Here is a 26890-nt window from a genome sequence, read left to right on the forward strand (position 1 = left end):
TATGGTTATCCAAAGTATACAAAATTTACTGTGCAACATCTTCACGTCTGCCCCCCCCCCCTGAAAATTTTTATATGGGCGCCCGTGGTAGTATGTACCGGTTTCGTTATATTTTTGATGCGAGTTTGTGAATATTGGTGATAAATATTACATTATATTAAAATTATCTCTTATTTTACCGTGAGTGTCATCGACTCTTCAGTAAATAGTATGTATGCTGAGTCATTTGGCTCTGATTCTGGCTCCGAATATTTACCAAAAAGCAATAGAAAGAAACGTAAGGGCTATGGTTTCAGTAAATATGAAATAATCAATAAGACTAACTCGACTACTAGTGCGAGTATGAATACTGAGAATGACAAAACTGAAACCAGTGACCAATGAGACTGTAGTGTCTGCATAGTGGCAGCAAAAGGAAAAAAGCAGCAGCATTTACCAATGCAGGATAGTAGTAGTAGTAGTAGTACTAGAGGGAAAAATCTTTTTTCAGCCTGTTTTTTAAGTTTTCGTTATTAGTCAAGATATTTCAAGATTTCTTGTTTTCTTGACAAGAAATCGTGGTATTGACATACAATTTCTTGCTTGTCTTGAAATCTAAAATTACTTCTTGTCTTGATCTTGTCTTGAAATCAAGACAAGATCAAGACAAGATCTTAAAATTTTCAAAAACTTGGCGACCCCTAAGTGGCATAGAAATCCGAACACCCATTATAATGTATTATATTTTAAAAACATTTTGTACAATAATAGAAGGTACCAAAATAAACAAAATGATCAAAATTTCAATATGATGGAAACAACTTATAGGAGTAAACCGATTAAGAGCACACAGTAGCGATCAACAGGTAGCATCAAACGCGGTCCAAGATTGCAAAAGTTATATTGCAAAAACAATAATGTTTATACACATAGGCGCGTAATGTTGTCAAGTCAGTGAAGTTCGATCAAAAAAATCGATTTTTAGTAGTTCCAGTGTGACACAAAATTTAGGCACAGGATAAAAAAGTTTATTTGAAAAAAGTGTATTTTTTTGTCTTTCTTAATGGCGGTACAGGCTCCTTTTTTCAATATATTATTTAGTTATAGAGTAATTTCCATATACTATATACTAACATATTTCTCAAATTGGGCTCTGTATATTCTTTATTATATTACGAATATGTGTGCCAAATATCTCGACAAAATATTCAAAATTAGAGCCGCAATCTTGAAACGTTTTTGTTGCTACCTGTTGATCGCTACTGTTTGCTCTTAATAATGTGTTGATGCACCTTTGTGCATCAACGCGACTGGGCTCGCTTCGGATTAGGTGGTCAATATCCTCCTGGAGTATCTCGTTCCATGCCCAAATGAACGCATTCCGAAGTGCTGACAAAGTTTGAGGAGGATAACGCGTGTTCAATTGGGGCTAAATCTGGAGATCTCGGGGGCCACGGCAAAAGATTAACTGCAGACTGTTTAAATTCCATGGTGATTCTTGTAATGTGTGGCCTTGCGTTATCCTGCTAAAATTTGGATGTTGGAGCGTCTCTTTGTTGGTATGAGATAAGGTTTCAGAATTTCTTCTACGTATCGCTGAGCTGTCATGTTCCATTTGACAAAGATTAGAGGTGAACTTAAACCATAAGCGACGACACCCCATACCATACCCCAACAGTACATGTTACTTGCCGTGCCACAAAAAACTATAGATTTCGTCTTTCACCACGTCGTCTTCTGACCTTGGCTCTGTCACTATGCATTCCTAAACATAATCGAGATTCATCGCTAATGCTAACTGACTGATCCTGACAAATCGAATGCCATCGACTTTTTCGTGACAAATCGAATGCCATCAACTTATATGGATGTAATAAATACATAATCCCCCTGTAGTGACTCCGCAGATCCTGCCTCTGGATGGAGCATAACTGAAAACTGGGAAAAACCCAAATGAGATCTCATCTTATAGATCAATCAGTGTATTACTAATATTATACATTGCCTACATTGTCTAAACCCTGAACAATCGATTCCTTCACGTTTATTCTTTAGAAGGCTTTAGACGAAATCACTCAAAAATTCATCAAATATAGAGAATAAAGTGTTCAATGAATAAAAGAAGTAGGTATGTATTTATTGTCCATCGGTGTTCCTGGATGTTAGCCAAGCCCTTGACAACGTTTGGCGTGGTAAACTGTTGTACAAAATTTTCCCACCAGCACTTTATCGACTACTTACTTGAAAATCGTTTCTTCTTGACATACAGTTCAGATCAAATGTCAGTGTTTTTGTTGGGTTTCATCTATGTGTTATTTACACCAGATGTTCCTACCTCTCCTCACACTGTTATATTATATTAACCTGCGCGGACGATAACGTCATCCTAGCAACTTTACGAAAACCCAGTTGAAGCTTCCATCATCCTGCAACGGTATTTAGTCTTCTTCTTTTGGTGCCTATTCGTTTCGAATATTGGCGACCATTCTGGCTATAATTATTTCATTAACTGATGCTTTAAAGAGATTAGTTGTTGTTGTGGAGAACCATTTCCTCAGGTATTTAGTAGAGCTACAAAATTGTACCAATAAATCATATCATAATAAATGAATCCAAACGTATGTACTTGTCGGAGCTTTTATTTTTTTTTCGTGCCCTTTTCGTTCTTTTCATTCTTAGGCCGACCAGATTTACTCGTCATCTTCAGTTCACAGCTGTAGATTTGGACTTTATACTTCATGAGTTTAAAAGTTTTCTCTGGCTAGCGTCAAATTCGAACCTTTTTCTTTTACAAGTATGTTCTCTGTTATGAAGTTTAACTATGATCATGGTCATTTTAACGGTTGAGTTGGTGCTGTGAACAGTTGTACAGATTTGCAAGTGAACTACAGGGTTACGCAATTGAACTGTTACCAACTTCACATCGATATATCTGGCAAATCGATAATGACAGCTACGTCAAAGTTGGCCTGATAACACTTCAGTGTATTGTTTAATAAGCTGTCAAAAGCATTTGCATCTAAGTTTTATACATACAACAAAAGTTATTCACAATGGAATTTAATAGTGTGATTGCGTTATATTTGGCGGGAAAATCACAACCAGCTATTGTTCGTCAGCTCAAACACCTCAAAGTGAATAAAATGTTTGTGTATCGCACCATAACTCGTTATAATGATACTGGTAGCATTGCCAAACGCTATGGTGGTGGACGAAAAAAAAACAGCAACATCACCTGAAATGGTTCGGAAAGTGAAGGCTCGACTTGAGCGAAATCCACGTCGTAGTGGTAATCAAATGGCCAAAGAACTGAAAATATCCCAGCGAAGCATGCAACGAATATTGAAAAAGGAGCTCAAGGTCAAGCCTTACAAGTTCCAAAAAGCACACAATCTTACATCAAAACAAAAAAAGTTCGGCTTGAAAGAGCAAAGGAGTTGTTACGCCTGCACAACGTGGCGAATTTCCGAACATAGTGTTCTCTGATGAGAACAATTTCCCTATTGAGCAGTTCATAAACTCTCAAAATGATCATGTTTACTTGACCGAACGCACCTACGAAAGTTTGAGCCTACGAACGGCCACCCGAAGTAATTTCCCATCCCAAGAAATGGTATGGGCAGGTGTAACCGCCGATGGACGCTCTCCAATCATTTTTATTGAACCTGGTGTCAAAGTGAATGCAACTTATTATCGGGAAAATGTTTTAGAAGCTGCTTTAGAGCAGTGGGCACGCAAATATTTCGGTTGTAGACCATGGACGTTCCAACAAGACTCGGCACCGTCTCATAAAGCTAATGTGAACCAAGAATGGTTAAAAAACCATGTTCCACACTTCATTTCATCCACACAATGGCTTTCGAATTCGCCAGACGCAAATCCGATGGACTATTCCATCTGGTCCATTTTGGAGAGCAAGGTGAGGACTAAAAAATATGCCAGTATGGATGCGCTGAAGAAAGAAATTATACGTGAATGAGCCAAAATACCGGAAGATCACATTCGATCACATTCGTGCAGCATGCAACTCGTTTTTTAAACGTCTGAAGGCCATAGTCAAGGCAAAAGGTGGCCATATCGAGCTAAAATGAGTGGATTCTGAAATTTTGATTATTTTCACACATTTTTGTCATTTGAATCAATAAAAAATAATTTCACACCAAAAATTATGGTCGTTTAAATAGGTAACAGTTCAATGCCAGCTAATCTGAAAAGGTCAACGTAGATGACGCTAGTGTAGTTAGAGGTCACGTCAACTGTCCAAATCTATACAGTATGGTGCAAATGAAAGGAATAAATTCGTTATTTCGTAAACCGGCGACTTTAAGAAGAAATTCCGAAACAGGTCGATTTTTATTTTTAAATTATGATATTTTGGAATATTTGTCATTATAGTGACGTCATCCATCTGGGCGTGATGACGTAATCGATGATTTTTTTTAAATGGGAATAGGGGTCGTAAACTAGCTCATTTAAAAGGCAATTCAATTATCCATTCAGTAATATAAACATTTAATACATGTAATATAAACATAATTATTTGTACAGGGTGTCTAAAAAAATTTTTATTAAATTATTTGAGAAAAAGGGTGTACAAAAAAAGAAGAATGTATGTAATTTATTTAACTCAAAATACTTTTTACTGTTGCCCGAAAACAGAAAAAAATGTTTATTTCAGAAATAAATATTGCTTTTCGACTAAATTCAATATTCAAGCCAGCCACCTGCATCTTTGAAGTTTGAACATTTAATTTAAGCGAAAAGCAATGTTTATTTGTGATATAAACATTATTGTCCGATTTCTGACAGCAGTAATATATATTTATAATTAAATTAATTACATACATTCTTCTTTTTTTTTTGTTAAATAATTTAATTTAAAAATTTTTTTTAGACACCCTGTATAAATAATTATGTAAATGTTTATATTAATGAATAGAGAATTGAATAACCTTTCAAATAAGCTAGTACACGACCCCTATTCTCATTTAAAAAATCATCGATTACGTCATCACGCCCAGATGGATGACGTCACTAGTATGACATACATGTCAAAATATCATAATTTAAAAATGCAAATCGACCTGTTTCGGGATTTTTTCTTAAAGTAGCCGGTTTACGAAATAACGAATTTATTCCTTTCATTTGCACCATACTGTATATTTCTAAGTAAAGATTGCATTTATTTCGCTGTGTAAATTTAATTTAAGAAAATAAGATGCCTCGGGGTTGTCCTGTACCTTTGTTCTCATCTAGAATATCAGGACAAAGATTTCCCAAAGATAATCTGATGAGAAAAAAGTGATGTTATTATTTAGGCGGTACCTGATGTTATTTAGGTGGTACCCGTTTAGTAGAATACCTTTTCCAGTTTCGTGCAAAGCTTCGATAAATATTCTTTCAGTAGAGTAAAGATTTCTCACTCCACGCATGATTTTCACATATTCGGTGTGTTCACCGTCAACTCTGAGGTTTGCAGTCTGATTCCAGTAAAGATTTCTAATTATTTTCAGATCTTGGTTGTTAATTCCTGCTTCTTTTAGTATTTTTGCATCATCTTGGCGTACTGTACTCGATCAAACGCTTTCTCGTAATCAACCAGACATGCGTATACGTCGCAATTGACGTCTTTGTATCTCTGGAATAAGAATTGTATTGAAAACAAAGCTTCTCTCGTACCAACAGCATTTATGAACCCGAAATGGTTGGGCGAAATTTGACTTTCACACAGCTTGGAAATTCTTTCATGGATTATCTTTAAGAACAATTTTAGGAGATGACTCATCAGGCTTTTATTTTTTTTTATGTTTCTTACCCCAATCTGTAGCGGTGAAGTTTAAAGGTCTTAGTTCAATAGTAAATTTACAAAGGATTAAATTTTTTCTCTCTCTGTCATGTGAATAACTTTTTTCCAGTAATCCTTGCATTTCTTCTCAATTCGTTTTTCAATTAACAAGCAGTTCAAGATCCGTATTTTTCTGCCATAATTTATTAAATCGCACTAATTAAAACAAAACTACCAAGCACGCTAAAAGAACTGTCAAAACGTTGACCGCCAACTACACTAGCGCCGCCAAGCGGGAGCAACGGCGTACGTAGCTGCCATTGCGTAACCCTGTATTTATTCTATTTCTCAACCAATCAAGGCTTTTTGACCAAGACATTCTCCTCAATATTGTGCGCCTTCCTCGATTCTTTCTCTGAACACAGAGTTGTGATTTCTTTGCTACAGAGAAGAGTGTGTGTGCGTGTGTTTAGAAGACTTGAATGAAATATGTATTTAGATCAAATCTTGGATTTCTTCGAATTATACGGTTGACATTTTTTTTACAGAGAAATTGTGAAGTTGCTCCTGGAACATGATGCTTCAACAAACATTGTTGATAGCAAAGGTTCCTCACCTCTTCATCTGGCAGCTTGGTCCGGAAATGTTGACATCGTGCGGTTGTTGTTATCGGGGCCATCTATATGTAATGTCAACTTGACGGTAAGTACTTATCAAGTCCTAAAACAGATCAATTTCGTATATGGTTTTTATTTAGCTTATGACAAAAAATTAAGAAAAGTGCTATGAAACTGATTCGTTTTTGAAAGCAGAAAATTCATTCAAACTAGAGATTCACATCAGAAAAATTCAGTCACAACAGAAAAATTTACAGCAGCCCTTCATTGGAATATGGCAATAGATACTTAAAAAATAAAAAAAAAGTTGGAAGCTGTTACAAAACTTGTCAAACTGTCATGACACTGGGAATAAATGGACAGATATCGAAAGCGGTGCTGATATACAGTGTGGGCTAAAGAAAACAGTCCACCTCGATATTTGCCAGTATTTGTGAGATTTTAAGGAAATGAAGAAACAGGTCGATTTTTGTTCTAAGGGGACACATTTTTACGGTACATACATCTCTCATTTGTCAACTCCCTCCCTTCCACTTTCCCCACCACTTATTTTTAAATAGGGAATAGGGGTCGTGTGCTAGTTCATTTGAAAGGCTATTCAATTCTCTATTCAGTAACATTAACATTGACATAATTATTTATACAGGGTGTCCAAGAAAAATTATTTTGAATTAAATTAATTGACACAAAAAGAAGAATGTATGTAATTTATTTAACTCAAAATACATCCTACTGTTGACAGAAAACAGAAAAAAATATTTATTTGATAAATAAACATTGTTTGTTGCTTAAATTCAATATTCAACCTACCAAGAGGCAGATGGGTGGCAGCTTGAACATTGAAATTAAGCGAAAATCAATGTTTATTTATCAAAAAACATTTTTTTCTGTTTTGTGACAGCAGTAGAATGTATTTTGAACTAAATAAATTACATACATTCTTCTTTTTGTGTCAGTTAATTTAATTCAAAATAATTTTTCTTGGACACCCTGTATAAATAATTATGTCAATGTTAATATTACTGAATAGAGAATTGAATAACCTTTCAAATGAGCTAGCACACGATCCCTCTTCCCTATTTAAAAATAAGGGGTGGGGGAAGTGGAAGGGAGGGAGTTGACAAATGATAAATGTATGTACCGTAAAAGTGTGTCCCCCTTAGACCAAAAATTGACCTGTTTCTGCATTTCCTTAAAATCTAATAAATACTGCCAAATACTGGAGGACTGTTTTCTTTGGCCCACACAATATACAGGGTGTTAGTAAATAAGTATGAAAAATTTTAAGGGCTAATTCTACATAAAAAATTAATGCCAGTTTGCTCTATAAACATATGTCCGCAAATGCTTAGTTTCGGAGATACGGGGTGTTTAAATTTTTATTTCAAACTGCCAATTTATTTATTGCTCTAAGACCAGTTGAGCTATGAAAATGAAATTTGGTGAGTTTTAAGAGGTATTTATTACGAATTTTATGACATACAATTAAGAACTTTGTATTCATCATTGGCGCGCCTACGGGCAATGGTCTGAATTATTTTAAAGAAAAAAATAGTACGCCACTGAGATATTTCGAATTAGAAATTATTTTTAAATTCCACTTCTAATTTATGATAAAAAACCTTTCTTGCCTTTTTTTCATATGATGCACCGTTTTTATGCAGAAAAATAAAACATCTTGGCGCATATTTTTCATTTCTTAATACATCATCAAGAACTATCCAATATAATAATACTAAACTAGAACAATAACAGAAAATATTACTAATACCATTTCAACTAGGTACAAAGCTGCAAGAAATGTTTAAAATGATCTCCTTTACAGGTAACAGAAGAATTTTATATTCATCATTGGCGCGCGTACGGGTAATGGTCTGAATTTATTGAAGAAAAAAATAGTACGCCACTGAGATATGTCAAACTAAAAATCATTTTTGAATTCCTCGTTCAATTGACGACAAAAAATCTTTCTTGCCTTTTTTTCATATGCGGCGCCGTTTTTATGCAAAAAAAAAATAAACATCTAACGTTTACAAAGTATTTAAACTAAGTTTCTATGCATATGGAAACTACCTCAAATACTTGGTAAGCGTTAAGATGTTTTATTTTTTTGTATAAAAACGTCGCCTCGCATGAAAAAAAGGAAAGAAAGATTTTTTGTCGTAAATTGAACGAGGAATTCAAAAATGATTTTTAGTTTGACATATCTCAGTGGCGTACTATTTTTTTCTTCAAAAAATTCAGACCATTACCTGTACGCGCGCCAATGATGAATATACAATTCTTCTGTTATCTGTAAAGGAGATCATTTTAAACATTTCTTGCAGCTTTGCACCTAGTTGAAATCTTATTAGTAATATTTTCTGTTATTGTTCTAGTTTAGTATTATTATATTGGATAGTTCTTGATGATGTATTAAGAAATGAAAAATACGCGCCAAGATGTTTTATTTTTCTACATAAAAACGGTGCATCATATGAAAAAAAGGCAAGAAAGGTTTTTTTATCATAAATTAGACGTGGAATTTAAAAATAATTTTTAATTCGAAATATCTCAGTTGCGTACTATTTTTTTCTTTAAAAAATTCAGACCATTACCCGTAGGCGCCCCAATGATGAATACAACATTCTAAATTGTATGTCAAAAAATTCGTAATAACTACCTCCTAAAACTCACCAAATTTAATTTTCATTTCAATAAATTGGCAATTGAAATAAAAATTTCAACACCCCGTATCTCCGAAACTAAGCATTTGCGGACATATGTTTATAGAGCAAACTGGTATTAATTTTTCATGTAGAATTAGCCCTTAAAATTTTTCATTCTTATTTACTAACACCCTGTATACTCCCACTAGCCCACTCTCTATACAGAGTGGCCAGACGAAAACGAAACAGAGACATTGCCAGGAACCACGACAACATTTTTGAAAAACTCAGTGACATGTCAATTTTTGATTAAAGCGGGACACGTTTTTGGGCTATTTTCGATTTTACTTTCACCTTAAGCTAGTTGTCCTAAAATTAATGCTTTCAATTGATGTTCGCAAGAAAATCCTTTAATTTCATGTTCTTTAAGAAATCTTTCTGGACCAAGAAAGAAATTAAGATCTAATCCAATGGCGTACTAATTCAACTAATTCAGTAGGTAACCACAATTTACAGTTTAGAAGCGTTTTTAAATAAAATAAAGTATTGGACCGAATTCAAAAATTTAAAGGGTAATTTACAGGGAATTCCAAGGGCTTTAAGACGATATCTTATTTGACCCCCATTGCCATTAAAAATTTTGGGGTCATTCTCATCCTGTGTTAAAGTAAATTAATCGAAAATACCGGAGAGATGTGTCCCCCTTTAATCAAAAATTGACCTGTACTGGCTACCTGTAAGGCTACTGTGTAATGAGTAATATGTATACCTATTTAAATTTTTTAGAAATAATATTTAATTCTATTTTTTAATTTTGTCTATTTTTGTTTTACAAAAAGTAATCAAGCCCACAGGTCCGGACGAAATGCCCGTCGAACTTATCAAGGTGATGAGTGAAGTAAGCACGAAGGAGTTAACTGAACTGTTCAACGCCATATACGACTCAGGTAATATCCCAGAGGAATGGCTCTTGTCAACGTTTGTAACAATACCAAAAAAAAAAAAACGATCTGCGAAAACGTGCGAAGATTTCCGGACTATTAGCCTTATGAGTCATGCACTTAAGATTTTTCTTAAAATCATACATGCCAGAATTTACAAGAAATGCGAGGAAAATGTCGGTGAAATGCAATTTGGATTCCGCGATTCCATGGGTACACGTGAAGCACTTTTCACCTTACAAGTTCTACTTCAGAGATGCCGCGATGTTGGTTGTGATGTCTATGCTTGTTTTATTGACTACGCCAAGGCATTTGACCCTTGCCAGCACCAGAAGATGGTCACCGCCATACAAAGAGTAGGATTAGATGAGAAGGACATTCGGATCATCATGAATTTATACTGAAACCAGCGTGCTCAAGTCAAGGTCGAAGACCAGTTGACCGACCAAGTGAAGATCATGCGAGGAGTAAGGCAGGGCTGTGTGCTCTCGCCGACTCTTTTCAATATATACTCTGAAGAAATTTTTACTGAAGCCCTCAGAAACCTAGAGATGGGAATCCGAGTGAACGGTGAATACATCAATAATATCCGCTACGCCGATGACACTGTATTACTAGCAACCAGCCTAAATGATCTACAGGCCTTACTAGACCGTGTGAGAACTGTGAGCGTAACATACGGACTGAACCTTAATATTAAGAAAACTAAATTCATGGTTGTCAGCCGTGTAAATTTAGATCCCGGGGCACTAATGGCAGATAGCGAAGAGATCCAGAGAGTCGACAGATTCACTTACCTCGGAACTACCCTCAACTTACAATGGGACCACGCTCAAGAGATTAGATCGATAATTGAAATGGCACGGTCTACATTTATCAAGCTGAGATCCTTGCTGTGCTGCGGTGATCTCAGTTTGGGAACCAAGATGCGGATAGTGAGGTGCTACGGTCTTCCAGTGCTACTGTATGGAGTTGAAGCCTGGACACTGACGCAAGCCACTGAAAAGCGGATTGAAGCCTTTGAGATGTGGATCTACAGGAGGATACTAAAAATATCTTATGTGGACCATGTCACCAACATTGAGGTCCTACAGCACATGACAAAAGAAAAAGAAGTGCTTAATTTAGTAAAACAACGTAAGCTTGAGTACCTTGGCCACGTGATGCGGAACGAAGAAAAATATCGAGTTCTTCAACTCGTCATGCAGGGCAAAATATTTGGCAGGAGAGGACCGGGACGCCGTCGTATCTCGTGGTTGAAAAACCTCCGACAATGGTTTGGGATAACCTCCGCGGAGCTGTTTCGCAGAGCAGTCAACAAAACAATGATAGCCTTGATGATCGCCAACATCCGGACCGGATAAGGCACTGAAGAAGAAGAAGAATCAAGCCCTATTTAAAAACATTTTTTGAGAACCAAATACATGGGCACTATTTAAAACTTTAAAAACTCCTATAATAATTCAGAAACATTGTGACTTAAAATGTGACTTAACCACTTTTTGCACTGACCACGACAATCCTAAAACCATGGAGCTTTGATAATATTTTGTATAAATTCGCATGTAGATGATATTTAAATTTATTTAAATCTTCATAATGTGACGTATTTGAATAATTCTTTTGAATATTTCAGTCAATTCTCTGTTTTGCTAAAGTAACTAGATAATAATATAGTCCAGAAAGCCACTGCGAATCCGCTAGGAAAAATATTCTAATTCGGATTTTTTGCACAGTCTTACTAAAAAAGGAATCGGTCTTTAGTGACTCTTCTCTAAAAATGATAGTTTTTGACATATCGGCGATTAAAAATTGAAAAAAATGCGAAATCGGCCATTTTTAACCCTCAAAAACTATGTGAAAAGCTGAAAATTTGAATGTTGCCAAGGTAGGTAGATATTCTTTAAACTTCTATTGATGAAATCTCGAAGAGTTTTTTGCAATACAATATTCAAAACTCCTTTGTTTTTTAATTGCTAATCAAGCGTGCGCGACACTATTTTCCACCGACAGTATGGTGCAAATTAAAGGAATAAATTCGTTATTTCGTAAACCGGCGACTTTAAGGAAAAATCACGAAACAGGTCGATTTTTATTTTTAAGTTATGATATTGTGGCATATATGGTATACTAGTGACGTCATCCATCTGGACGTGATGACGTAATCGATGATTTTTTTAAATGAGAATAGGGGTCGTGTGCTAGCTCATTTGAAAGGTTCTTCAATTCTCTATTTAGTAATATAAACATTTACATAATTATTTATACAGGGTCTCCAAAAAAATTTTTATTAATTAAATTATTTGACAAAAAAAGAAGTAGAAGGACACCCGTATAAATAATTATGTAAATGTTTAAATTACTGAATAGAGAATTGAAGAACCTTTCAAATGAGCTACCACACGACCCCTATTCTTATTTAAAAAAATCATCGATTACGTCTTCACGCCCAGACGGATGACGTCACTAGTATACCATATATGCCACAATATCATAACTTAAAAATAAAAATCGACCTATTTCGGGATTTTTCCTTAAAGTCGCCGGTTTACGAAATAACGAATTTATTCCTTTAATTTGCACCATACTGTCCGTGGAAAATAGTGTCGCGCACGCTTGATTAGCAATTAAAAAACAAAGGAGTTTTGAATATTGCGTTGCAAAAAACTCTTCGGGATTTCATCAATCGATGTTTAAAGAATATCTACCTACCTTGGCAACATTCAAACTTTCAGTTTTTCACATAGTTTTTGAGGGTTAAAAATGGCCGATTTCGCAATTTTTCAATTTTTAATCGCTTATATGTCAAAAACTATAATTTTTAGAGAAAAGTCACTAAAGACCTTTTCTGTTTGGAATGATCCAAAAAACCTAAAAAAACTTTTTTCCATGCAAAAAAAAATAATTTTAGGAAAAAACAAAAAAAAAAACGTTTAAAAAAGTTTTGACCACCTTTTGGTCCTGGCAACATGCAAATTTGTTAAAAGGAGTCCTTTTTGAGTAAGACTGTGCAAAAAATCCGAATTAGAATATTTTTCCTAGCGGATGCGCAGTGGCTTTCTGGACTAATATGATGGTAATGAATATTTAAAGAGTTTGTCCAATATTTTTTAAATAATCCAAAAATTGTTCTATTTTTTTTGTTAATTTTAACTACTGTGGTTGATTCCATTTTTTTCGTTGTACTGAATGTGATATATTTTTATGAGCTATTAGCTAATACAGCAAATCTACCTTATCAGAATCGATTCATTGTACCACAACGGCATTGTCCAACTCCGAATGTGCCTGATTTCCAAAGTAAATACATTATTTGAGATCAAAACCTGACTAATACACAGTTTGATTATCCTCGCTACAGAGGATAAATCAAGTGAATTACGGGTTAAAATCAAACAAGCAATACAAGTGATTGGCAGCGGGTATAAGGGTCCATTTGTGTAGATTAATCACCGTTGGCTCTGATAATGGTCTATTGGGCCCTTTCACGATTGCCACTTCACTACGTATACGACCTTTTCGGCTTTTGACGGAACCCATAGACGAAATATACCACCGTGTCATTGCTGCTTGCATTCGTGCACCGAGGTTTTCCAGACAGGACCGGTTCTGGAAAAATTCGTAGATCGCAGTGTGTTTTTATACCTTAGTTTTTTTTATTTTAAACACAAAATTACGTTCGAACATTAATCCTATCGCCACCTACGCTTATAGTCTAAGATCCGAATAGGAGGTCAAAATGTACCCATCTTTTTGTCGGATGAAATATGTTTTTTATTAAATTTCATACATAGACAATTATTTCTAGCATAGATTGTCTATCAAAATCGTGTCATACCTATCCCTAAGGGGGGGGGGCGAAGGGGTTGAAATCAATATTCCAAACTCATTTGTTTTAAAAGATTGGTAGAATTATTTTATTTTTAAATTAAATAGGCATATTCAGTATAATTCATAAATTACTCAAGAAAAAATTCAAGGAAAAATATAAGCCAACGGTGGCAAATTTTTAAAAGACACCTCAAAATATAATGAATTTTGCGGTGGACATTGAATCATGGTAAATAAAAAATTCAAAAATATTTTATTAGCTTATGAGTTTCTCGAGGTAACGCTGTGAAGTTTTTTAGTTTTATCTAATTTTGACTTTTTGATACCACTCAGAAGTCAAAAAAAACAAATTTTTCTTATAAAAAAGGGTGAAAACTAACATATTTATTATTGTTAAACAAAAAATAAGCATACAACAAAAAATATCTCGACAGCTTTATCTCAAGGAATGTCTAAAGAAAATATATACAAAATTCTAGGTGGGTCGGTCAAGCAGTTTTTGAGATATAATGTCTACAGTCTTTGAAAAAAGGAGTTTTGAGGAAAACGAGTTTAAAATATTGTCAACTTTTATTTTCTATTTCTTTTTTGTCTTTCAAATCGTAAAATGATGCACACCGGAATATCTTTTTGAATCGCGGAGTAATTTACAAAAGAAAATAACAGCTGTTGGCCGTTGTTCACTACGTTCAAGCGTGCTGGCGCGAACCTGATGCAAATCGAGTCGAAGCTAGGGCTATTAACACTATCTCCCTACCTACCTTTGACTCGTTTTATAGCAAGTTCGTGCCAACGTGTTTGAGCGTAGTGAGAAACGGTCAACAGCTGTTCTTATATTTTTTGTAAATTACTCCGCAAGTTAAAAACATATTTCGGTGTGCATCACTTTACCATTTGACAGGCAAAAAAGAAATTGAAAATAAAAGTTGACAATACTTTAAACGCGTTTTTCTCAAAACTGTTTTTTCAGGCTGTTGACATTGTAACTCAAAAACTACTTGACCAACTCACCTGGAATTTTGTATATATTTTCTTTAGACATTCCTTGCGCTAACGCTGTCAAGATATTTTTGTTTTATGCTTATTTTTTGTTTAACAATAATAAATATGTTGATTTTCACCCTTTTTTGCAAAAAAAGTCTTTGTTTAGATTTCTCAGTGATATCAAAAAGTCACAATTAGATAAAACTAAAAAAACTTGACAGCGTTACCTCGAGAAACTCATAAGCTAATAAAATCTTTTTGAATTTTTTGTTTACCATGATTCAATGAGAGTTATGATGTCCACCGCAAAATCTTGTGTCTTTTAATAATTTGCCACCGTTGGCTTATTTTTCAGTATTTTTCCTTGAATTTTTTCTTGAGTAATCTATGAATTGTACTGAATATGTCTATTTAATTTAAAAATAAAATAATTCTACCAATCTTAAAAAAAATGTGTTTGGAATATTGATTTCAAACCCTTCGCCCCACCCCCTTAAGGATAGCTATGACACGATTTTGCTAGGCAACCTATGCTAGAAATATTTGTCTATGTATGAAATTTAATAAAAAACATGTTTCATCCGGCAAGCAGATGGGTACATTTTGACCTCCTATTCGGATCTCGTACTATTAGGAAAGATGTACCATAAAAAAAGTCGATTCGAAGCGTAAACTTATAACGTTTAAGTTTTCCCAGTGTAGAATTTAATTCAGTTTTCATTGCTACATGGATTTTAACTTATTTCCCTGTAGACTTCAGAATCTCTAGTGCCGTGTTTTTCTTAGAAACATGTGTGCTATCGATAGAGTCGAATGTTAGACTTTAATAGCTTTCTGGTGAATGATATGGGCCTTGCATCCCATAACTCCTCTTAAGTATTAGGTTCGCTAAGCCCTTTTACGAGTGGTAAGGAAATATGTTCTTGAATATCTCTGACAGTTTCCCATAATTTTGATTGGTTAAAACCCCACCACAAACAAAGGACGCCAAAGGTTCATAAAAACCACAAATTCTCAAAATTCTGCATCATTTGTGAGTTGAGTTAATATAGTGCAGTCATGTGATTTCCAGTGGCCATAGGTCTGGTAGACCCAACTTGTGTCGGTAAGTTAAAAAAAAACAATCTTTTATAAATGCCTCCAATACAATTGCGTTATTCTATTTTTTAAAGGGTCCACCTTCCACCTAAGTTTGCATTATGCATTATTAGCGCTGTTCTTCTCTCGACTGTATCTATAGTCGAATTTTTTCCTATTCATCTTTAGCGCCTCATGGGCCAGCCGGCCTACGAAGGGAGCATTTCTCTACTTGTTTGAGTGAGTGAACTATTTTGGTTTATTTTTGTTTGCCTGAGATAATATAGCTACCATAAATATGCTATTTGCGTAAAGTTGAGAGACCTACTTAATATATGAGGTCATTGCCGTTTTGGCTAAAAAAAAGAAATATAGACATTTACTTTCGCATAAATTTCTAATGCAAGATTATATAGGCGTTTTCGCTTAATGTTTTTGACATTTACAGTGAATTTGAAGTATGTTTTTATATAGTTAATTTCTTTAATTAACGTTATGCGATTTCTGTTGTTAGAGTATAATTTAAGTATTTAGTCTTATTGAGACAAAAAGGCCTTTTTTTACTATATTTAGAAATGGACGAAATATGACTAATTATGATTTTTTTATAGATAAGCTTTTTTAAGAAACTATTTTACTTTTCTATATTTTTAAACTTTATAGATAATGTTTATTAACTTCAGTTAATTCCATTTTCAAATAGTGAGAGTCACAATCGTCCATTTATCAATTTTTTTACGTGTGTGTAAATGCAATTTGTTAACCATGTTTAAATGATTATTTTTTAATTTTTATTTTTGTGGCTAACGTTTTTACTTTTCTTTTATGTATATTATGTGAATATTGAGTATTACGTTATTGAGAGTATTACGAATTGAGAAGTATTTTAATAAATGTTTTATTAAAGTGTACGATGTCGCTTTTTTATTTATTATTTACAGCTCAAGATTAAGAACAATGTTGTTTTGTCGTATTAGAGTTACTAATTTCAATGTTGTGTTATGTTTTGTTAATTATTGTTCCTTTGAGTATTTGTTGGTCAAAATACCAGGCGCCCAATATTTTCGTTTGTGTATTCAGTATTTACGTTTTCTTAGAGTCCATGAGTCAAATCATCAGTTAATATTATCTATTTATCTTTTGTTTATCGTCGTTTCATTAGCTCTATTCGCATACCATTGTTTATTTATTTAACACCTTTCATTGTAACAGAAGCCCAACCCAAAGAACCATGCCCACATCTCTTCCGACTGAGCAACGTGGCTATTGTTTCGTCAATGTAGGCGATTGGACCTTTCTATCTTCAGTCATTCCTTTATTCCATCTAAGGATAATATCGTCCTGATCCTTCTGGTTCAGCCTTCATGACCTCTTGTCCATCTGATCGTTATAAACTGGTACAGTGGAACCTCGATAACTCGGATTAATCGGGACCCCGGCCGATCCGGGTTATCGAAAATCCGGGTTAGCAGGAGAATATGGTAAAAATTAATAAAATACGGTATACTTACAGATAAACTCCGTTAGAATTGAAATAACATGAAATATATATAAATATGCACAGTACCTACACATCTAAATTACTAAAAACACGCAAACACAAACCTAAGCAAACGGAAGCGAACAATACAATACTGTATTCATACAGTCACAATCGGAACGATGTTTTGTTATTATGCATTAAGAACAGTGAAAACTAAGGCCATTGATTAAAAAAGAATTTTTTAAATAGTCTTTCTTAAACAATGCTGACACAGTTTGAAATAAAAAATAAAGGAATACTACAGACAGGTGCCTGTTGTTTCTGCCGGCTTGTGCCATGAGTCATTTTTACTATCGTATAGTTCAAATTACACAAATACACATTATCTCTCAAATATTATATTACATACATACATTTTTATTGTTGAAATGTTTATCTGATAATTAACTATTTTGATGGGAAATAAGCCACAATAGGGAACTTGCACATTTTTTTATTAGATAATAATGTTCAGTTTTGTTTAAAAATGAGATTTCCAAAATTTCACGCTTCAAAAACTCGTAATAACTTAGAAATACATATTTAAAGTCTTCTGCGGTATAAAGTAGTTCAAACGGCCCGTGACGTCACATAGTTTTGCATTAGTTTTTATTATGGTTATATTTCGCTGTGTCTAGGTACACGATAACGTGTACGCAAATAAAAAAGTTAGGTAGACGCGAATTAAACTTCATCAAGCCAGTGACGTCATTATTTAGCTTGCGCAGTGACTATATATTTTGGTACATGCTATTTTGATATGTTTAGTGTTTGTTTGATAGAAACATATTTGTTAAGGGAAGGGAAGCAGAACTATTCAGATGTTTCAAACTTAATTGTAATAAATCAATGTATAATATAAAAGTATATATTTAGCTTAGCAAAATAATTATATGTATTTAGTTTACATGACATGTAGGTACAAAATATTGTTAAAATAATTTTTATACGTAAGTGAATTATTATAATCAACTATTCTAAATGCAAAATAAGCCACAATTTAACTAAAAAAAATATTTTATTAACGTTTAGACGTCCAAATCGGATGTCATTGTCAAAATACAAAAATTAGTCAGATTAAATAAATTATTAGAAAAAATTTTTTACTAAGCAACAACATTTTTGTTTAATTTAATAATATTTTGTATTTTGACAACGACTTTCGGTTTAGAAGTCGAAACGTTAATAAAATCAATTTTTTAGTTAAATTGTGGCTTAGTTCTCATTTAGAATAGTTGATTACAAAAATTCCACAAGGATAATAGCTTCAGAACAAGTTAATTATTATTGTGAAATCTTTAGGTCTTCCTTATATTTTAATCTTTTACGGTAATACTATTTCATTTATAACTAAAAAAAATATATATCAATTTATAGTCTCTTATCTTTTTCGTACTGTTTTAAAATGTTCTTAAACTCATTAAAAGAACTAAATAATTGTCCACACTCCGTAGTTAATTTAAAAACAAACACTAAACAAATAAAAAATAAGAAATCACTGACACTTTTTTATTTGCGTACACGTTAGCGTATACCTAGACACAACCTTATATTTAGGTATATTCTTCTTCTCCTTCTTTAGTTTATTGGCCTCCACCTACTTGGGTATTTATAAGTCAAAAATATTTATATTCTAATGACATTTATCGTATATCATTGTAATAATATATACCAGTTTGTTAAAATTGTAGTTTTATACTGTTTTTGATGGAAAGGAACGAAGGTTTACTATTGAAAATAAAACCATTTTGTAAAAGTACAAATTTTCTATGAATAGGTCTAACGATCAAAAACACTTGTAACGTCACATAAATGTATTTTCTACTGACGTTTATAACGTCTAATTTAAAATTCTGTTTACTTTATTGGAAAAATGTACATGTAAAACCAAGTGACGTCACGACGCATTTTGGACCACCTGTTTTAATTTGAATTTTTAATCGTCTTAAGGGGCCAAACGAAAGACAAACAAAACTTTTTTTTATCTTTGATACATGTTTTAAATTATGTTCTGTTGTGATTTATAACATTTTTTTCGAATTTAAAAATTTATGCAAGTTCCCTATTAAATTGAGAAAATAATTTTATTAACATTTCGACGCCCAGAACGGGTGTCATTGTCAAAATACAAAATATGTACTGAAAATCAAAATGTTTATCTGATGAAAATCGGTCCGGGTTAGCCGGACTTCCGGGTTGTCGGGGGCCGACTTATCGGGGTTCCACTGTATTTGAAACGTGGGTCTAGCGTAGAATGTTGCGTACTTAGGTTGCGTATACCATGGACCGCACATGGCACGTATGTGGGTAGTCCGATAAGTAGTTAGCCTCTCCGCCCGATGGCGCCACTATCGCAAGAGAAGTCTACTATCATATTCGTATAATACATTCTTGTAGACCTACGTCAAAATCTCAACCGAATCGGACTCGTAGTTTTGTTTTGACCGAGCGTATAAGCGGACATGTTTGAGGATTTTAGAAAAATGCAAAAGAGCAATGAATCAAAAATGAACAATGAATTTACAATCAAGTGTATGAAGCTAAAAGGAGACTACTTTCAGAAATAAATCACCACTTTTCTCAAATGTTAGTTCCTCTTTTGATGTCTAAGTACTTTTATCGGACCGCCATAGTATAATTCAATACTAGAACTTAACATAAAAACTAGACTCACTACAACTATCAAGCCAAAATATACTGAGATATTTTGGACATATAACTAGAAGAAGAGAAGGCATGGAACGAATGATAGTTGAAGACAACGTAGAGGGTAAAAGATCCACAGGAAGATCTCCAGTTCGATGGTAGGACCAAATAAAGGACATGGCTGGTTACAGTGGTTACTCATTATTCGAAGCAAAACAACACGCATAGGAGAGAGATAATTTGACAGAAATAGTAAAACAAATTACATGACACCACTACATCCTTACATCTAAACGCAAAGGTAGGCACAGAAGATTACGTAATACCGGTGGCAGGAAGATATAGTCTACATGAAGTTACAAACGATAATGGATCACGTTTGGTCGATTTTGCGACAGGCTGCAACTTAGCCATCAAAAGCACCCAGTTCGCTAGAAAAAAGATTCACAAGGCAACATGGAGATCAAACGATGGAAGAACAAATAATCAAATAGATCACGTATTGATTGATGGGAGACATTCTAGCAGCATAATAAGCGTAAGAACTATGAGAGGGCCAGATAGCGACACAGACCATTTTCTCGTAAAGGCCAAGCTCAGAACAAGAATTTCAACACTAACAATAGATAAACACACAAAGATCGAAAGATGGAATGTGGCGAAGTTGAAAGAAGAAAATAACCAAAGACAGTACCAAGTAGAATTAAGAAATATGTCTCAGGTTTTGGAAATAAGTGAAAATGAAACGGAATATGTAGATCAGCGATGGAACTATTACAGCGAAAAACAACTATTACAGAAGCAGCAGAGAAATCTATCGGAAACACGGAAAAAACAAAAAAGAAAAAATGGTTCGACGAGGAATGTGAAAGAACACTAAAAGAAACAAACAAAAGAAGAATTGATTATCTGTCGAACCCATCAGAAGCAAAACGTACACGATTCCACAGAGAGAGAGAGAGAGCCGTAGCTAGAAGAACACTTAATCAAAAAAAGAGACAATATCTACAACAACAAATTGAAAAAGTAGAAGGAGAACACAGACGCAACCAAAGTAAAAATTTCTACAGAGAGGTAAGACAACATAAGAGAGGCTTGTATATAAGGACAACCAACTTCGTGAGAGATAAAAATGGAGAAATGCTGGCTGCCGAAAACAAAATAATAGAAAGATGGGCTGAATATTTTGAAGAGCTCCTGAATATCCAAAATTTCACTGATGAAAACAATGAAAATGGTGGAAACAACGGAGAACATGAGTATCAAACGGCCGAATTAGAAATACCCCCACCAAGCATGGAAGAAATTACGCATGCCATAAAAACGCATAAAAACGATAAATCCTCTGGTCTGGACAATATTGATGCCGAGCTAATTAAAACAGGCGGTTATGAACTCATAAGTAAAATCCATCAATTAATATAAAAGGCCTGGCAACAAGAAATTATGCCGAAAGAATGGTGTGGTAGTATTATTCTACCAATACACAAGAAAGGAAAAAAGGAATTATGCATGAATTACCGAGGAATCTCACTAATCAACACTACGTATAAAATATTGGCTTCGATATTATTAAAAAGATTAGTACCATACGCCGAAGAAATAGTTGGTGACTACCAGTGTGGTTCAGGCCGGGCAGATCGACTGTTGATCAAATATTTACAATAAGACAAATGCTTGAAAAGTATTGGGAATATAATCAGGACGTTCATCAGACTTCAAACAAGCTTATGATTCAATTAATCGTGCAACATTATGGAAGGCAATGATCGAGCTTGGCGTACCAAAGAAACTAGCTGCGGTAACACAAATGTGTATAAGTAACTCCTTTGCACAAGTTAGAATAGGGGGAAAAATATCAAATGCTTTCTGCGTAAATTCTGGACTAATACAGGGAGATCCGTTGTCCCCATTGTTGTTTAACCTGGCCTTAGAATATGTCATGCGAAAAATGTATCCAAAACTCAAACCAGACATAACTGCTCGGGGAGCAAAAATCATACTCGCCTTTGCCGATGACGTAGACGCAGTAGCACAATCAACATTAGAAATTAAGGATATTTTCTCGAGCTTTGAAGAATCTGCATTAAACATCGGTTCTAAAAATAAATGAAGACAAAACAAAATACATGGTCGTTTCAAAACAAGAACGACGGCGAATAAGGCAAAATATTACTACAAACGATCATAACTTCGAAGTGGTTAAAGAATTTAAATATCTAGGAGCAACAATCACAAATGACAACAAATTAGAGCGAGAAGTTGAAACTCGAATAATGGCAGCAAACAGATCTTTCTTGGCAATGAAACATCTAATGAAGTCAAAACTTCTTTCACGAGGTGCAAAAATCCAGATATATAAGACCATAATACGACCAGCAGTCGCGTATGGAAGCGAAACATGGACGCTAACAAAAAGAGAAGTAAATAAATTGCTGGTGTGGGAACGTAAAATCCTTCGAATGATATATGGCCCTTGCAGAGACAGCGTGACAAACGAATGGAGGCGCAGATACAATAACGAGCTAGAGTCTCTATTCGGAAAAGAAAATCTAGTCAGATATATAAAGGCTAATAGACCCAGATGGGCAGGGCATGTGATACGCAGTAACGACAATCGTTATAAACAATGTGTTCTGGGAACGCCAGATGGAAGAAGGTCTGTAGGGCGGCCTAGAAAAAGGTGGAAAGATGCAGTCAAAGCAAAGATGCAGACCGACAAACATGGAAGGGAATAGTAAACGCGTCAAAGACTCACGAAGAGTTATAGCGCCATTGATGATGATGATGATGACTTCATCCTTCATCATCATCAGTAGCTCGACAACCCTTTTTGGGTCCTGGCTTGTTCTAGGATTTTCCGCCATTCTGTTCTGTTCCTTGCTTTGTTCTTCCAGTGGGTAATCTCAAGTGTTTTCAGATCTTGTTCCACTTGTTCCATGTATCTAAGTTTGGGTCTTCCCTTTGACCTTCTCCCTACTGGTGTTTGCTTCATTATGTGTTTTGGTGTTTCGGTCTCCAACATTCGTTCAACATGGCCCATCCAGCGCAGACGTCCGATCTTTATGGATGTTATGACGTCGGGTTCGTTGTATTCTGCGTATAGTTCAAAATTATATCTTCTGCGCCATACGTCATTTTCTTTCACCCCCTTATATATGTGTCTAAGGATTTTTCGTTCAAACGTACCTAATAAGTTCTCATCGCTTTTCGTCAGTGTCCATGTCTTTGATCCATATATAAGGACCGGTTTTATCAGGGTTTTGTATATTTTGCATTTGGTTTTTCTCGTGATGTTGTTAGATCTTACATAGATGTTTAATGAGTCCATTATATGTTTTATATGTTTTATTAGCAATATGTATTCTTCTCTTAACTTCTTCGCTGACATTGTTATCTGCGGTAACTAGTGAACCTAGATATGTAAAAATTTTTACGCTTTCGATGTTATAGTCTCCTATTGTCAGATTCTGTAGGTTTCTTTGGCCTGTCAATTTGCTGGCCTTCATGTAGTACTAATCCTTACGAAGGAGAAAAGATGGAGGAGAAGGAGTTATTTTTATTGAGTCGAATTGTATGGTATTCTAATTTTCTGACTCTCCCATTTCTCTGTTCCTATCATTTTTTCAATTTCCTTGCGGTATCCAATTATATATTCCCGCTTTTTTTTACTTGGCTGTTGTTGCTGCCATCGTTGTTTCATTATTTCGGCAAATGAATCTGTTTTATGACTTTTATGATTATCTAGATACCCTAGGCCTAGGAAAATTATGGAAACTGTCTAATATCTCGAGAAATACACTTTTAAGCGAATAACCAAATAACACGAACCTACCTACTATTTTTCAAAAATATATGAAATGACACCCAGCACGACCCTTCACCGTTATCCCCTGGGGATGAGGCGAGTGGCAACTTTGAAATCTTAAATGGAAAATTTCATTTTTTTATTGTATATGAAGACAATCCAGGAATGTCGTAGACGTTTGTTTGAAATTAGTGGTAAAAACTAACATATAACACACACTGGAGAGAGGACAAACAGATTAAAATTAAATGCTGCTACTACATTGCTCGAAGATGGAGGTAAAATCTTAATCAACAATTTTTTAACGCGTTGAGGAGAAAAAATTTGCTTTGATCCATGATATTGGTTGGATTGGATCCTTGTCAAATATTTCAGTCTTTAATTAATTAAACTTTAATAAATGTGTTTTGTTTATTTTATATTTGGTGGGTTCGCAGATACCTGTCGGCGACTAGTCAGTGACAAATTGTCAGCAAATCTCATGCGCACTTTAAAATAATATAAATAATATTGTTAGTAGATAAATATACAAGATATATTTAACTAGTATAATTTAATAATTAGTTATTAATATTAATTAAAAGTAAATATACCTTGTATATTTATCAATTAACGGTATTATTTATATTAGGGGAGGTTAGGAATTGTCGGCGACAAGTTGTCCAGGATATCCGCGAACGCAACTATTGTATCTATACTAAAATCACAATGAAGATGCACTAGAAATAAACAAACCAAGACACTTGAATGTTACGAGGAGCACTCCAAATCATGATTTACAAAGTTTACACATTGTAAATTATGATTCGGGAGTGCTCCTCGTATCATTCAATGTGTCTTCGTTTGTTTATTTCTAGGGCATCTTTATTGTGATTTTAGTATAATACTTATGTTAAAAGGTAAATTCAATTGGTAGCTTGCCAATTAGTGTAATCAAGTACGCTCCTGTCTATTTCCATATTTGCTACCCTTGACGTTGGTCCCTTTGTCGTTATGGGTAATGAAGAGAGTCGGAGACAATTTAATAAGCGGGTAAATGGGTATTATAGAAATGGTTCAATGATCCTCATAATTATCGTCTGTTCTAACGTAGACGCTGGATTAAAAGAGAGTATAGCCTTAGTTAACTCTCGAAAGGAGGAAAACTTGACGTCCTTAGTGATATATTATATCGTAATTGTTATATTTTTAGTTTAGGTAAAGAGAAATAAATAAAAAGACTTCGGTACAATCAGTTTATTCTGCCACGGACGACCGGTTTCGCATACTATAATTTACTATGCATTCTTAGGTCTCCGGTAATGCAGAATTAAATGATACCGATACCACGAATATTCTTAAATGTATGTGGAATCATACATGTGGCTCCGTTATGGTTAGCTGGAACCTAGTGGCCATCGGCTTTACTGCGCTAATTGGCAAATATTGGGCAAGTTGTTGATGAGAAGAGTAATGTTGACAATCAAGGATTCTTCTTCTTCGCGTGCCATATCAGAATTACGTGTTAGCGATCACCATTGCGAAGGTTTCTCGATCTTCTGCATTATGGAATAATTGTCCTGCATTTGATATCTGAGTCCATTCACGAATATTTTTTAACCAAGAAACTTGTTTTCTTCCTACACCTCCACGGCCCTCTATTTTGCCTTTAAGGATCAGTCGTAATATTTTATATCGATTTCCCCTCACTATAATATATCCTAGATTCTAGATAATACGTTTTCCGGTGTTTAACAGTCTTTAGCAGTTCTCTATCTTTGTTGACACTCCATAGTACTTCGTTATTAGTTTTTCTTGCTGTCCAACGTATTTTCAGCATGAAGCTAGGACAAATAATCCCGGACAAGAAATCTCCACAAATTATCCCTGGACAAAAAATCCCCGGACAAATAATCCCCGGACAAATAATCCCCGGACAAAAAATCCCCACAAAAATCCCGGACCAATAATCCCCACAAATTTGTTTGGACAAAAAGTCCCCACAAAAAATCCCCAAGAAATATTTGCTGCCGAATAGTTCTCTAAAAGTTTTCCCGAAATTTTACTAAATTTCGAATTCAAATTCCATGCTGAACTTCATATTTTACATGGCAGAAGAGTGTGAGTTTTTTCAAAAATCGTGGAAAATATGGGGAATGAGCTAAGGCCACGTTCTAATCACAGTCGCTTATCGCACGTTTTGATAACGCGCGATTACAACTATGTACAATGTACATACATTTTACTTGATACCGTTCTCATGCCAACGCACGTTTTAATTACATAGAACGGGTCTTCACTAACATGTATGTAGTTGTAATTAGCCTTAGCTCATTCCCCATATCTTCCACGATTTTTGAAAAAATTCACACTCTTTTGTCACGTAAAATTTGAAGTTTTCAGCATGGAATTGGAATTCAAAATTTGGTTAAATTTTCGGCAGCAAATATTTCTTGGGGATTTTTTGTCCGGGATTTTTTGTGGGGATATTTTGTCCAAAAAAATTTGTGGGGATTATTTGTCCGGGATTTTTTGTGAGGATTTTTTGTCCGGAGATTATTTGTCCGGGGATTTTTTGTCCAGGGATAATTTGTGGGGATTTTTTGTCCGGGATTATTTTTGTACGGGGATTGTTTGTCTGGGCCCCTTCAGCATCCGTCTCAACATAACAACAGTTTGACGGTTGTGGTTGTAAACATCTTCTTAACGAAATTTTGTTTTTAATAACTTTTGACAACGATTTCCGTAGTGGAAATCGAAACGTTAAGTATTTTAGGTAAAAACATGTAATTGCCATTACAACCTAAGTGAGGCAAATCCCATGTAAACATACTTTTTAATCAGAAAAAAAGTAGAAAAACAAACAATTAACAAACAAGATTGCCATCGATTTTTTAATTTTTATTGGAATCACAACAAATTACACATCCAAAGGCGACAGTCTACATTGTTATAAGGTATCTTATGCAATTAATCAGCCTTTGAGCAAGTTTCTTTCTGTATGAATAATTTTTGTCGTTATTTCAATTACATTTAAAATGAATGAAGATTACGCCAAATTACTGTTCAACGT

The 26890-nt window shown here is 34.5% G+C and overlaps 1 protein-coding gene across 3 annotated transcripts in view; it reads left to right on the top strand.

Moving 5' to 3' along the window:
- The window catches only part of LOC114324206 (ankyrin repeat and SAM domain-containing protein 1A-like), a 351154-nt gene that overhangs the window by 54107 nt on the left and 270157 nt on the right, over positions 1-26890 (top strand). For all 3 annotated transcript variants that reach the window (XM_028271967.2, XM_028271968.2, XM_028271969.2), the window contains exon 3: positions 6313-6466. In XM_028271967.2, the coding sequence (XP_028127768.2) occupies positions 6313-6466 (154 nt within the window). The remainder of the gene's footprint in view (positions 1-6312; positions 6467-26890) is intronic.

Source organism: Diabrotica virgifera, chromosome 5 (genome assembly GCF_917563875.1).
Source record: "Diabrotica virgifera virgifera chromosome 5, PGI_DIABVI_V3a".
NCBI classification, from domain to species: domain Eukaryota; kingdom Metazoa; phylum Arthropoda; class Insecta; order Coleoptera; family Chrysomelidae; genus Diabrotica; species Diabrotica virgifera.